General features: G+C 41.6%; 1 protein-coding gene across 1 annotated transcript; it reads right to left on the reverse strand.

Moving 5' to 3' along the window:
• Positions 1–279: 279 nt before the first annotated feature.
• Positions 280–13,863, reverse strand: LOC116661785 (PR domain zinc finger protein 15-like). The gene is made up of 2 exons (XM_032474336.1): positions 12,500–13,863; positions 280–672 (listed from the first exon to the last, which is right to left on the reverse strand). The coding sequence occupies exons 1-2, from the start codon at positions 12,791–12,793 to the stop codon at positions 637–639; spliced, it is 330 nt and encodes a 109-aa protein (XP_032330227.1). The 5' UTR covers positions 12,794–13,863; the 3' UTR covers positions 280–636.
• Between the last annotated feature and the right edge of the window lie 691 nt (positions 13,864–14,554).

Genomic DNA, 14,554 nt, shown 5'->3' on the forward strand with positions numbered 1-14,554 from the left:
CAATTCAAAGTGATCAGGCAAATCTTATAGCAATATAGAGAATCTATAAAAGTGTTGCAGAATTACTAGAAGCAAAAGTGACAAATGAAGATCTGGTGGAGTCAGGTGATAAATAATTGAAGAAAAAATCCACAAGATTCATGACATAGGTAGGTCAAAGGAGTGTGATTTGATAATTAAGGGACTATTAGAGGTCCTTGGGGAAAATTATGGAAAAATGTTTTTGCAACAGTTACCCTTCTTTATGATAATATGAAAAATTCACTTTGAAGACTGTCATAATTTTGCTAGTAATTTTTAATACAGTGAGATATACATACAGAAGAGTATATAAAATATCTGTATAGTTTACAGAATAGCTATTCCTGGGTCAGTAAACAGTACTGCCAAGCACCCCAGAGGCCAGCCGGTGACTTCATCAATCCTCTCTGTACCTTCAGAGATAACTCCTGTCCTCTGTCCTGATCTTTTTCCCTTGGTCTTCTATTTTGGTTTCATCATCTGTGTATGCTTCATTGAGTAATGTTTAATTTTGTGATTTTATGATGTGAATGCTATTTTTTATGTGTATTCCTTTCGGTCTTTCTTCTTTTGCTCAACGTGTTTGTGATACTCATTCTTACGTGGTGTGAGGCTCTAGTTCATTATTTTTTCAGTCCTGTATAGTATTCCCTGTAAAAATGAAGGAAAATACATGGTGTTAGACACAGCTGATATTTTGTATTTCTTTTAAGAGCCTAAAAATGTTTCTTTTTATTTGACAAATACTTTGCATCTGGCTATTGTGTTATGTGCTTTTTTATTTGTTTTTGTTTTTAGCTGCATATAAAAAAAGAACAACGTAAGTGCAGGTTATAAAATGATAAGCTTATTTTTTCAGTGTATTTGATTTCATAAAATCTTAATTTCATTGTTTCTAAAGCATCATGAAATATTTAAAAGGAAAATACTAACCTGAGGGAAACAAATGTTGGAACAAAGGTAGCAAATGTTCTTATGGTAGAAGACAGTATACACATTGGTAAGATAAACACTAAAAACAGTAGAAAATGGGAAAAGGAAGGAAAAGGCATTTCACAAAGAAATAGATGAACTGTATACAGGAAAAATGCTAAACTGCACTGAGGGTTTTAGATTATACTAGAAATTAAAGTAGTTTCTTTGATGACACTTTTTTCTTTACATTTGTGGAACCTCATGATTTTCAGGCATTTATGTTTTTTAAGAAGTTTGGTGTAAGAATCTATAAAGTCAAAGTCAAGTTCTGGTAATGTTTTATTTCCCTGCATTAGCAATTCTTCTAAGACAGCATGACTTACTATGTCCTCATAGAAAGACAGCATGAGAGCATGTACATGGCAGGGCAAAATTAAACATATGCTCACAATCAAATTAATGTATTTCATCTGTCTTCAACTAATAACAACCTGTCATGTTATCTATCTGAGTAGGGGCATAGACAGTTTATTTTGTGTTTGGAGTAACTTCTTGGAGGTAGTTAATGTGACAAGTAGTTTGTCTGAATTGAGTATAACCAGATCAACAATCTAGATGTTTCCTTGATAACCTAAAACTTACTGTGAAAATCCGTACGAGTACTATATTTGTATTTTGCTTCTTTAAGTTAGGCAGAGATGTATTTTACAATAATTTCACAGAGATTATCTGTTTCTGCCATTGTATATGGACTAAGATGCATTAAAAAGTTTATACTTTTAGTGATTTCTTTCCACTGACAGGGATTAGACAATAATATAGTTAGCGTCACACAATACTTTCCCTTTTTTTAAAAAACATGAAGTAATGCATTCTGGTTTGAATAAAAAAGTCATATTCATTGTAGAATATGTTCTTATAGCATGTTAAAAAGTGGATTTTTAGGAAAATAAGTATATTGTAAACTTTTAGGCCAATATAAAAAAATAATATACCAACTGTTGTAATGTTTTTCAGAATTTAAAAATTTTACTTAAAATTTTATATTCTTTAGTTTGATCAGTAACTCTGATTATTATACATTTGATTTACAGTTTTTAAACAACTTATTACACTCAATACTGTATCTTTGAAAACTATTCTGTTTGTTATATCAACAATCCTATAAGTAGATACAATGGAGATCCTGACTATGGATGCCTGAATGCCAGGAAACAAACAGGACTTACAAACAAATAAGACTTAAAAAGAGAAGTTGTCATATACTTGGCTTATTAGCATTAGTGTGTGTATTTTAGAAGTCAAAATATATACATAATTTTAAGCATAAGGAAATCAAATTTAATAAATTATTAAGGGTATTTAATTTGTTGTGTGTGGATTAATCATGATGGATCATTTTTAAGCATTATGTAATTCCCCGATTTGTATGTACAACTGCAAGTACTTTGTAAAGAACTTTATATAATCAAGTGCTAGGCACAGAGCATCTTATTTTATAATGCCGATGGGCTCAGTTTTATGATTTTTTGATGAATACTTAAAGTACTAATAAGCAATAACCAGGTTTATAATAGTTCACTTTTTTATAATAACGAGCATTTAAAGTTTGTATGTCTTTATTCTTTTAATTAAAACTCTAAATAAAAGACTTTAAAATGACCATTCCAAAGGCTAATGTTCCTTCTTTGTGAGACACTGAATCTGGAACCAGAGGGCTTGATTCTGATTCTGGTGCTAGCAATGGGGCTTTCCTTAAATCACTCTGAGCCTCAGGCTTTTTGTGTGTGAAATTAGATTAATGCTTTACCTGTTTGTCAAGATTGTTATGGGGCCACAAAGTTTTGTAAATTTTGAAACAGACTTTAGGTTGCTCCAGAAGTCTCTTAAAGTGGTTTCTCTGTGTCTGTCTTGCCCTCCTGTTTCCTTTCTCCTCATAGTAGCCCGAGTCATGTTCTCAGATGCAAAGGCCACGCTGTGCCACTGCTTACAGCCCTCCACTGGCTTTGCGTCGCTGTATTTGAGCGATAGCCTCACGTTAGACTGCACGTCCCCACTCCTGCTCATCACGCGTCTTTGTTCTCCTCAACTGTACTCAGTCATTTTCCTCTTCCAGGGTTTGTCCTGGTTGTTCCAGTGACTGAAATATTTTTCTCCTCCAGCCTCCACTTAGCTTGATTGGCTTATTCTCATCTTTCAGACTCAGATCAAAGAGGTTCTCCATAGCTACTGTGTAAAATTGTCAGAATCGCTAGCTTGCTTCCGGTCACTCTGTTACTCTTTATCTGCTCAGCAACGCCTCTCCCCCTCCTGCAATTTCTGGTTAGCCTTGTCACACTGACTTGTTTGTCTACGTGTTTACTTGTCTATCAGCCCTCCTCCCTCCTTGACGTGAGGGTAACACCAGCCTTGCTCTCTCACTTACTGCTTGTGCCTTGCGTAGTGCTAGACACGTAACAGGTGTGCGTGTTTAGTAAATGAATTTTAAGGTGTTGCTTTACTTCTCTTAAAGGAGCACATGAACTTTTTTTGGATAGCCTGTGAGTTTTGTAACTACACTGTTAATCTGAATCATCTTTAGATTAATTAATATGCACTGGAATGACTAATTACTTTTGGGAGAAAGAATAATCAGCTGCATGTGTGTGAGGATAAAACTCGCCATCTTCTATTTTTAAAGTTATGATATAGATAATGGCAATTATTTACAATTTGTAAAGGGCCTTACATGTTTACAAGATAACTGAACAGAAAAAGAAGTCATAGTCCTGAATCTGTAGGAATGCAACATTTTTAATCATTTGTAATTTTCTTTTGAATAGTCTCTGAATTTAGAAATAAAAGTTGTCACTGTGTAGTTAATGGAAGTGCTTTGAATCCAGCTTGGGAAAGTCTCATATATGTCACCCACAAGAACTTCCTTTTGGGGTTATATTTTTGCTCAGATGGGCTGGACTGTGTGAGGTGAGATGGGTGAAAAGCAGAGCGGTATAGATGTTACCCATGTGCATGTGAACTTCTTAGCATCCCATAGTGACAACATGTCTTCCTGACGCTAAAGCTGCTTGCAGATTCATTCTGATGTAAAATCCTTGCCTCTTGTTTTTCTCTTTTCTCTGACAAACCTCCATCTCTGCTTCACTTGCTCAACTGCATTTGTGCTGAACAGCCCCCAGCCCTTCCATCACCCTCCCCACTCCCTAGACATTCTCTACCCAGAATATCTTATCCTTTAACACAGAAGCCGTGTTCCAGAAAGGCGGTAATGGGCTGACAGCCTCAGAAAAATGAACAGACCCTCTAGTGCTTCTCCATATCACAGGCGGATTTGTCAGGATTAAGAGAAATACAGTACCCCAGAAAATGCCCTGATTGTTGCCACCTTTCTGTTCTATCCAGTTCTACTGTAAAACAAATATTCTGCAAAAACAAAATTAGGTAGGTAAGGACCCTCAAACACTGCAATCAAGCTAAAGTTAGGTAACCAGAGACCCTCAAATAATACAGTCAAGCTAAAACTATGTGGTCATATAGATTAGAGCTAGCCAGGGCTTTCTGTTCCTTCAAAGTGGCTTTTTAATTTTAAACTTTTAAAGAAATCTCGAGTTAATGAGCCTGAGTTTCAGTTTTCTAGCTTCCTGCCTCCCTCAAATCCACACCATCTTCCCGCCTCAGCCTATATGAAGATTAGAGTACTGGTCAACTCAAGTAAGTTAAAAAAATGATAATAACTCGAGTGGTTTGCTCCAATGTAGACAACAATGAAATCAACAGGGCTGTGCGCCTACCTCCCTGAGCGTTCCTATTTTCCTTATGTGCCAAGCAGAGGGATCACAATGACCAGCATCACTGCTAATTTTAGCACTGCCCAGTCTCAGGTTATCCAGCAAGTGACCATTCCAGAGTGATCTCCATTCCATAAACAGCTGCCTTCCCACATCTCCAAAACTTTGGAGGGAAAATAAAAAACAACCCTGAGTTAGTAGTTAACATTAGAATTCCAAGAATTCTCATTTCTCCTGAGGTCTTTTCCATTTCATTCATTCTCTCTTCCTATTTTGTACCATCTCCAGCAGGCGCTCCAATCCCCTTTCTTCAAAATAAATTCCTACTCATCTTCCAATAAATTTGCTTCATTCACTTGAGCCCATCATGGCTTCTCCCTAATTTTATCACCCATGTTATACAGTCCCATGAATCTTTCTATTTTTAAGAGAGTTTAATACTTGCAAAACAAGTGGATTCTATAACCACAGTGTGTCTGCATATAAGCAACATACTTATTGAATAGGAACAAAAAGAAACTGTCTCACTTTTAAGATTTTTAAAGCAGAGCAAAAGTACATAGTAGGGTAAATGGACCAAAGCTTGGTTGAGTTAAATCATCAATAAAATTAAGTACATGGATAATATCACTTATATGTAAAATCTAAGAAAAATAATAATGAAACAAATGAACTATTATTTGATGGGTTATTATTTATAACTTAAATGATTGCATTCTGGAATGTGTGTGAGCACACCTGACTGTCCTTTATGACTGGATCACCACATCCTGTTGATTCTTATTTTGTGGCTGGCTTTATTCCTTTGGTAATGATGTAAGTTTAAAACCTAAAGCTCTAATCTGTTCTTCAAAACAATGATCAGCACATATACAGAATGTGCAGTATTTTGTATACATGTGTCTACATGCACTATAATGTGTATGTGCAGTCAAACTGTAATAATTCTACCTGCTAAAACTGGAAGAAATAATTAAGTACATGGATAAAGCTGATAAACCAGAGAATTCTACCTTTGGCTTGAGAAGTATTAAACTGAAGAGAACAGGAAACCATTCTTTTTGGCATCAATATTACTGTCTTCAGAAAACTCACTACAATGAACATCGAGGAATGGGGGTTCAGCAGAGAGAGGAATGTCTGGCTTGTAAAATCCCTCAGAATGATGTCATATGACAAAGAGGCAACTGAAAGGAGGATTCGAAGGACACAAGAAAAGACCTAGTAGAGGCCAGTTGGGTAAGATCACATTTTAAAATATTCCATGGATGTCTTAGAGGTAGACAATATGAAACTAATGAGAATCACAACCAAGGCCAGTCCAGATACATGAATGGAGACCGGTTCCATAGAGAGTGGAACTTTGTAAGTGTTAGGATGGTACAAATAGAATGTATTGCCCTAAAAATGTAAGAATTGGTGAATTTCCTGTCATGGGTTGTGACTAAGGAGAAAGTGAGAATTTCAGAAATATTGCAGAAGAGAGTAACTCAGTAGTTAGAATAGATTTTAATTAGTGTTATTTCTTAATTCTAAGGTTTCATTTTATTTTTATCTTTAAAGTGAGTGTCTGAACCCAATATACTTTTCCAATTTTCTTCAAATTTGCCTCAAAATTGTCCATATGGCTATTTGAATTAAGTGTTGGAAACTTCTAGACACTCAGGCTTATCTTCCTTCTTCACTTTCTGTCTACTGATCAGCGTGTCCATTAGGAACATGTTTTCATCACTCAGCTGTAACTTCACGGCCCAGCCCTCGCAGCAGCTGGTCTTTTGGAGTGAGGCTGAGATGGAATCTTTCACTATTTTGCTTTGCTCTTGAAGCCTCCACTTACAAGAAACTGTGTCCAGAATGATTTATTTTAATTAGTGGCTGGTCAACTCAGGGAGGCCTACTTCAAACAAGTCATTCTAGATGTGCACTTGATAATTTAAAGCCACGTGTGTATCCAATGTCCTGAGACAGGAAGAGAAAATAATTTCTAATAATGAAATCATTGATGGTTAGAACGATTCTAGCAGCGGACGGCCTCTCCTCATAGTGTCTCCTGGGATTCTTTGTTTTCTACTTTTGACAATCAGAAAAAGTCATGTTTCTTCTTCAAAAGAAGCTGTAGAGCTGTTTAACTTCTGCTTCTTGAGTCTGCTTGTCTAGTTGGTTACAAACAGGTGTAGGTGTGACATTTGTTTGACTCCTGTGTGCATTGAGAAGTCTGAAATAGTGTAAGAACAAAGTTTCTATTCACTGAGATTAGCTTTTTTAAACTTTTTAATTAGGTAGGTTATTCTTTTTTAAATACTGCCTCTTTGGTGAAGCAGTTCCTTTGAGCAGCAGTAGGGCACGCAAAGTGCCTGGCTGGCCTGTCCTTTTACAGAGTAAGGGGCGGAGAAGAGCAAGCTTAGAATTGTCATCAGTCTTCTGAGTAAATATCTTAAGAATGAAGACAGTCTGATGATCAGAATGACGACGATGACAGCAGGGCTGACCATTGTAAGTACAGATCTGAGACAAAAGAGAACCCCCCACCCCTTTTTTGGTTTAGTGCTGCATTTGGTTGTAGGACAAAGAAAAATGTAAAATTGAATAAGAAGTAGGATCTAGAAGGTAACAAAATGATGGCCCCAATTAAAAATAAAATCCATTCTATACTTTCTGCTCAATTTTTCTGTAAACTTTAAAGTCTCTAAAAATAATTTCAGAAAACTACAGTAATATTAGATTCACCATTAGATCTTGTCATTTAATGGTTTAATAAAGAAATATTACCAATTTTTAAAGATCCAAGCCCTTAGTGTTAGCTGCTAATGTACAAAACTATGCAAAATGAATTATAGACTTAAATAAAGTGCCCAAGAAAATCTTCCTTAAATGTGGCACAGACACAGAATGATATATATACAGCGTATTATATTATAAGAGATGTTAACAAATTAACCTGTCAGACCGGCAGATGGCATTAATAAAGCTTTCTGTTTCTAAGAACTTTTTTAAGTTTATGACCCACAGTTTCCTAAAGTAAGCCAAACAAGCTTTTTAGTAAACTTAAGTGATTCTCAATCTAAGAGGCACAGTAGGTTGCTCTGGCATAGATTTTCAAAATGCTACTGTCTAACCTTTAACTTCCCTTATCTGCTTTTGTCAGATTTTTCAGCAGAGCTGATAAAGCTCCTGTACCAGACAATGCTAAATAAAATGCAACAGAAAAATGGACTCACATTGAGCCAGTTCAGTCCTCTGATGAAAGACCCTTGAGAAGAAATGACACATGATAGAAATGGAGTAAGTTGTTCTCATTTTGGATCAGAATCCACCATGAAGGTACAGTCAGGTTTAAGTGTGTTTGAGCAGCTGGAGGGGCAGCTTAGCAGAAATCTGTCCACATCAAGAGCTAAGCCATTTCCAGGAAAAAGAGGGGTAGAAACAAGCAAACTTAACTTTGTAACAAAGTTGGCTTCTTATAGAGAAGTCCTCCTTCAGAACACACAGAGTTGAGTCTGAAAAAAAGGAATGAATGCATTCTTGACCTGCTCCACTGTGATTTATTGGGGTGAGAGAGAGAAACCACAGTAACAATTAAAAGATGTGCTTTTTAACCAAACCTAAGACATAGATTCTCAAATTTTAACATGAATGTGAATTACCTGAGGAACTTGTTAAAAGGTAGGTTCTGATTCAGTTCGCATGTTGGACCAGGTGAGGCCAATGATACTGTGTCCCAGAGAACAATGCAAGGTCTCTGATATTAGGGTCTAAGCAAATATCTGAGAAATTAAGGTCCAATGTGGTAATGTTCTAATAGTCCTGTTTCACAGTGTGGTCAATCAAAAAGAGTAAATTCCCATTCTTGGTCACTAGACACTGAATAGGTTTGTATTATTACAGGTTTCAGCCTCCACCAAGATATCTGCATGAGACAGTAATGGCATTAGAACAAGAAGATACTGAGAGCAGTTTCCAGAAGCAGCAGCAATATATCGTTTGGTGGCTATAGGATAATAGAATATTGCAAAAGTTAAGGCATTGAGGAGTTCAAGACCATGGGGATGCTCTAGCAAAAACACTCTTAGAAGAGGGAAACCAAGGAGAAGAGGAGAGAAGTGACAGAGGCATAAGAGTGGTTACTGGACTATTTGTTGAGGACTTCAAAGAACCATGCTGGAACGTAACACATGAGAGTTCGGGTTGCACTTGGAGATTGTGGGAGTCTGCTGTATCTATCAGTATAAGAAACGGAATAAACATGAATAAATATGGAAACCACAACAATTCTAATGTTTATAAAAATGTCAGAAGGCCGTTCGTCGAATTTCATAATTTCAAAGGTGCATAAAAAAATCATCTTAAAAATTCACATTTTTTAGATTGAATAGATGTTAATGTAAAGTGAACAGGAAGAAGATAAAAGAGGCTTCTGAAGGAGAGAAGACTCGTTTTTCATAGACACGCTCTGAACTGACTTTTTTTTTTTACAAACTGAATTTGCTCAGAGTAAGCTAAGCAAGCATTTTAAAAAACTTTAAAAGTGATTCTTGACTAGGAGGCACATCAAAATGTTCTGGTATAGAGTTTAGAAACACTTTTCTCTAACCTTAACCTTGAAGCTCCCCCCATACACTAAAATATACTAACTTATACTAAGGGTGTACTATATCTTTAAATCCCTGGATAAGACAACAGTGTAGTCAGCGCTCACATGTGTTGATGCACAGCACCAAAGAGCTGGCAGTTCACTGCATAACTCAGTATAGCAATTCCCCAATTGTTAACTCATCAAGAGGGGGTTCCTTATACTAGAATTATAAAAGCAAGACAATACTGTTTTAATATTGCCATCATCTGATATTCTATAAATAGCAATAACATTAACTATGCATACATTTAACTTCCCATTGATTATACAACATGGACAAGTACTTTTACATCCATATGCTGGCATCTAAATTAATAAGTGATCTAATCACAGCTTTTCAGGTAAAAGCTGGCATCGGGATAATTCACTTATCTGGTTTATGGTCATGTACTTTTACAAAGACAACCTAGTGTATTGGAAAGAATACTGGCCATAGAGGCAAGCAACATAGATTTTAATCTTTATTCTGTAATTTACTAGCATTATGACCATGAGAAAGTCACATAACCACTTTTAAGACCCAATTACCCTACCTATAACATCAGAATAGCTAACTTACTTATTGACTAGTGAGGATTAAATGGAAAAGCATGGACTATCAAGCTGATAGATAATAGAATGTAAATTCCACACCTCCTCTCTGGGCTGGCATGCCTTCTTCTGTAACGTGGGGACAGTATTATGATGGGTGCCTATTTCACAGATTTATGGTGAGGATCAAATTAACTAATGAATAGGACATTTCTGATGTTTTTGGACACTATACTCACATTTTGGCAGTCTCCTAAGGTAGAAAACAGAGATCTCATTTAGAGTCACTCTTGCAGCTCGGATTTTCTGCCAAAAATTAGTTAAACTGGGTACTTGGTTACCGATAAGGACTCTGAGCAGCACAGCTTTTAGCCTTTGCTTTGTAAATAGTCTACACTTGCAGTTGTTCTTTCTTTCTTTTTTTTTTTTTTTTTTTGGAAGCTATACTTTGTGACAAAATGACTGTCCTAGACAAATGTTTGACAAGATTTTGGGTATATTTACCAGAGTCTTGCTCAATTAAATCTGTTCATCAACTTCCCACAAATAGGAAAGTAATATTATACATCTGAGAGGGACTCAAGATAGTTTAATAATTTGTGATGACTGAGTAATCATAGAGAAAAACAAAAAGTGAGATATCTGTCTTCTTTTTACACCAATATAAATTCTATAACCAAGACTTAAATGTAAAAATCAAATTAATAAAAATGTCTTAGAATATGTTAATTTAAAAATAAGTCCTACCTTTAAAAAAATAAAATAAACCCTACTTCAAAATGACACCTGCATCCCAATGTTCATAGCAGCACTATCTACAATAGCCAAGACATGAAAACAGCCTAAATGTCCATCAACAGATGACTGGATAAAGAAGAGGTTGTATATTTATACAATGGAATACTACTCTGCCATAAAAAAGGATACAATAATGCCATTTGCAGCAACATGGTTTGACTTAGAGATTGTTATACTAAGTGAAGTGAGCCAGAAACAGGAAGAAAAATTTCATATGATATCACTCATTTGTGCAATCTAAAAAAAAGACACTATGAACTCATCTACAAAATAGAAATATACTTGCAGACTTCGTAAACAATCTTATGGTTACCAGGGAAAGGGGGTGAGAAAGGATAAATTTGGGAGTTTGAGATTTACAAATGCTAGCCACTGTACGTAAAAATAGATTTTAAATATAGTGGCTTCTGTATAGCATAGAAATCTATGTTCAGTATCTGGTCATAACCTCTAAAGGAAAAGCGGCTACAGCCACCAACTGACGGAAACAAGATCAGAAAGGAGAGCTGTTACCCTAGAGCCCAGTCCTCCTAAAGTCCCTGTCTGCCGCTGACGCTGCCCCCTGACCGCACTGCGCCCTCCTCCCAGGAGCAGACTGCCATGAAGACGTGGGTCCTGCGAGGCAGAGGCGGAGGCTGCTCCCAGGATAGGCCTGGGGGAAGATGGGAGCAAGTCCACCTTCTCCCCCTGGGGCAGCACCCCTCCCCGCAGCCGCCCCCCCGAACACGCTGCGCCTGTCTCCCGGGAGCCCACTGACCTGGAAACAAGTGTCCTGCGAACCTGGGGCAGCGGCGAGAAGAGGGGAGCTGCCCCTAGTGAACTGATCAATTTCTCCCCGTCATCCCCGCGGCAGGGCCTGGGGTCGGCCTCTGCTGCCCCAGGTTCGTGGGACGCAGGTGACAGGTCAGCCTGCTCCCGGGAGGCGTGCGCCATGGGGTCAGAGGCGGCGGCAGCGGCGGGTTTAGGGATCTGCCTATGAGAGCCTGTGGATTTGCTTCTACCTCCCCCGCAGCCTGCCCTAGGCTCGTCCTGTGCTACTCCAGGTTCTCGGGACTCAGGTGACAGGTCATCCTGCTCCTGGAAGGCGGGCGCTGTGCCGTCAGGGGGCTGCGGAAGCGATGGCGGGATTGGGGCTGCCCTGAGCGGGCGCGGGGATTTGCTCCCCTTTCCCGCTGTCGCTGCCGCCGCCCCCGCACACTGGCCTCACCGCGCCAGCCTCCCAGGAGCAGACTGACCTGTCACCTGCATCCCACGAACCTGGGGCAGCAGAGGCCGCACCCAGGACAGGACGCAGGGGAGATGGGAGCAAACCCACAGGATCACAGAGGCAGACCCCTCTCCCCGCCGCCGCCTCTGATGCCACGGGCGCCGCACCCTGACGGCACCGCGTCTGCCTCCCAGGGGCAGGCTGACTACCAGACGTGCACCCCGCCAATATGTGGAAGCAGAGGCCGCCCTAGTCCAGGCCGCGGGTGAATAGGGAACAAATCCAGGGGCTTGAACGGGGCAGCCCCCATCCCACCGTGGCGCCCCTTGCGGCCCCGTGACCGCAACGTATCCGCCTCCCAAGAGCAGGCCATGGCCTGAAGGCCAGTCGGAGCTGCTCCCTGGCTGTCCAGCGCCCTCCCATCTCCCGGAGCTGCACCCGCTTTCTCAAACCCGGGTATATCCGGCAGGGAAGACACGGGGTTCAGGGACTACAAATGTGGGGGAGGGGCACCGCGAACCAGGGCGGCGCCCGGCACCCGCCTCAGGGCCCTAAGGAGCTGCGCGGCCCGGGCCTCACCCGCCGGCTCCCCGACCTGCGCCCCTTTACCTGCCCGGCGACGGCAGCAGAGGCGACGGCAAGCGGCAGCGCAGACCCCAGGCCGCGTTCCTCCTCGGGGACCTGGTCCAGGAGCACCTGGCTCCCGCCCAGCTTCCACACGCTCTGGGAGGGTTCCGGCGTCTGCGTCCCTCCTCCTCCCGCCCGCAGCGCGGACGCTCGGGCTGGGGCTCCTGCTGTGCGGGGCCCGGCGACTGGGGGCGGCGGGGCGGCGGGGCGGCGGGGCGGCGGGGCGGCGGGGCGGCGGGGCGGGCCCACCCCACGACCGCCCTGCAAGGTCTCCATCCCGCCACTGACTGGTCCTGGCACCCAACCAGCACCACCGCCGGCGCGGGCCAGGCAACACCCCCAGCCCCTCTCCCAATGCTCGCCTCCCCTTCCCACCCCGTTGCTGTCCCTGTAGCCCCAGCCAGGCCCGGTCTCTGACAGGACCTCCAAAATGGGGCTCCTCCTCACACCGAGGTCCCCGCCCTCACACTGCTCACCCCTCTTGCCTCACCGCAGGACCCCCACCGCAACATCCCGAAATGGTCCGCCTCAGCCCTCAGCCGGGTCAGTTCCACTCGGAGCGGCCCCTCACTGCTCAGCCTGTCCCCCCTCACTCCAAGTGCACCACTACCCCCAGCTGACCCCCTCACCCATCACCCCGTGGTTGGGGCGGGAAAGTCTGGGCTCCGGTCTCCATGGCGACTGCCAGGAGCAGGGGATCTGGCCTAGTGTCTGGCCACACAGCTAGTGTCCAAGGCTACAGGCTGCGGCGGGTCGGGCTGGAGGCGGTTCCAATTCCTGCACTCTGCTCTGTGCCTCGTCTGAGCCAGCGGGTCAGGGTCGTTCAGGGCTGCCCGCCACTGGCCTGTGGGCCATCCGTTGTTGATATCCCTGATGGTGATCGGGCCCCCTAGGGTGGAGGCGCTGGGCTTGCGGACCAGTGGGGGGGGTGCAGCTGAGCTTGCGGCATGGACAAGCAGGCGGGTGGGCTGTGTGCATGGCCTGGGCTCAGCCCAGTGGTTACAGGGACCCTGTCCATTAGCGCCAGGGCAGAGGAAGAGGGACTGGAGCTTTGAAAGTGTCCACATTAGGAAGCCAAGGCTGGAGAGCAAAGCAGGCAGCTGTGCTGGCCAGGCCACCTTGGAGCCTGCCATGACACTGGTCCTTTGCATACAGGGAGACTGACCATTGACCAGCCAATGAGACGTTTCATACCCCCCAACCTTGGTATACTTTACAGGCAATTGAAGGTACTTTAAGAGGTAATTTTAATCACCAGTAATTATTACTTTCTCTGCGGGAGAGCAGGTCCACAGTCATGGTGAACCTGGCAGGGCTCCTGCCTGAACCCCAGCCTGGGCAGAGGAGGACCTGCCCAGAAACATCCTCTTACCTCTCACCAAAAGGCACTGTAGTAGAGAAGAACAAATCTGACTCCATTAGATCTGTTTCTTTTCCTTTAAACCTGTGCCCTGTTTTCTAGGCTTAGTCTTGCCAGCTCTGCACTTTGTGTAAAACAATGTTGCCTTTAGCCTGAAATGTACCAGAGAGCCTATTCTCAGTGCTCTGACCTTTAAGGATATTGACACTTCTGCACTCCTATAAAAATAACAAGTTGCAGAATAGAAAATAACCTTTGCTTTGTTGGAGGTTTTACAGGGGCACCGGGACCTGACCCACCTGGGCCTCATTTTGAGAAACTCTGCCTGAGTTTTTTTTTTATTTTGTCCTTAGCTACACACTAGAGTGTTCATGATAAAAACGTTTTGCAAAGGGGGAGACAGCGAGTTACTATCTTATCTACAACTTTAAATAAATTTTGAATGAATGACATTTTCAAGTTAGATATCTTCTCAAAAAAAAAATCAATTTTCTGTCCATAATGTTACAACTGATGGGCATTTTTCTGTGATGAGGTTTTAACCATTATTCAGAGTGGCTTTTTGTTTTTAAATCTTTTTTTAACTAATAACATTTTCTGTGTATTTTAATTTACTTCAGTATTTTAAACAGAATTGCATTACAAATATGTTTTTAATTGTATTGTTTTTTGTAGTC

This window comes from Camelus ferus, chromosome 36, assembly GCF_009834535.1.
Source record: "Camelus ferus isolate YT-003-E chromosome 36, BCGSAC_Cfer_1.0, whole genome shotgun sequence".
Classification (NCBI taxonomy): Eukaryota; Metazoa; Chordata; class Mammalia; order Artiodactyla; family Camelidae; genus Camelus; species Camelus ferus.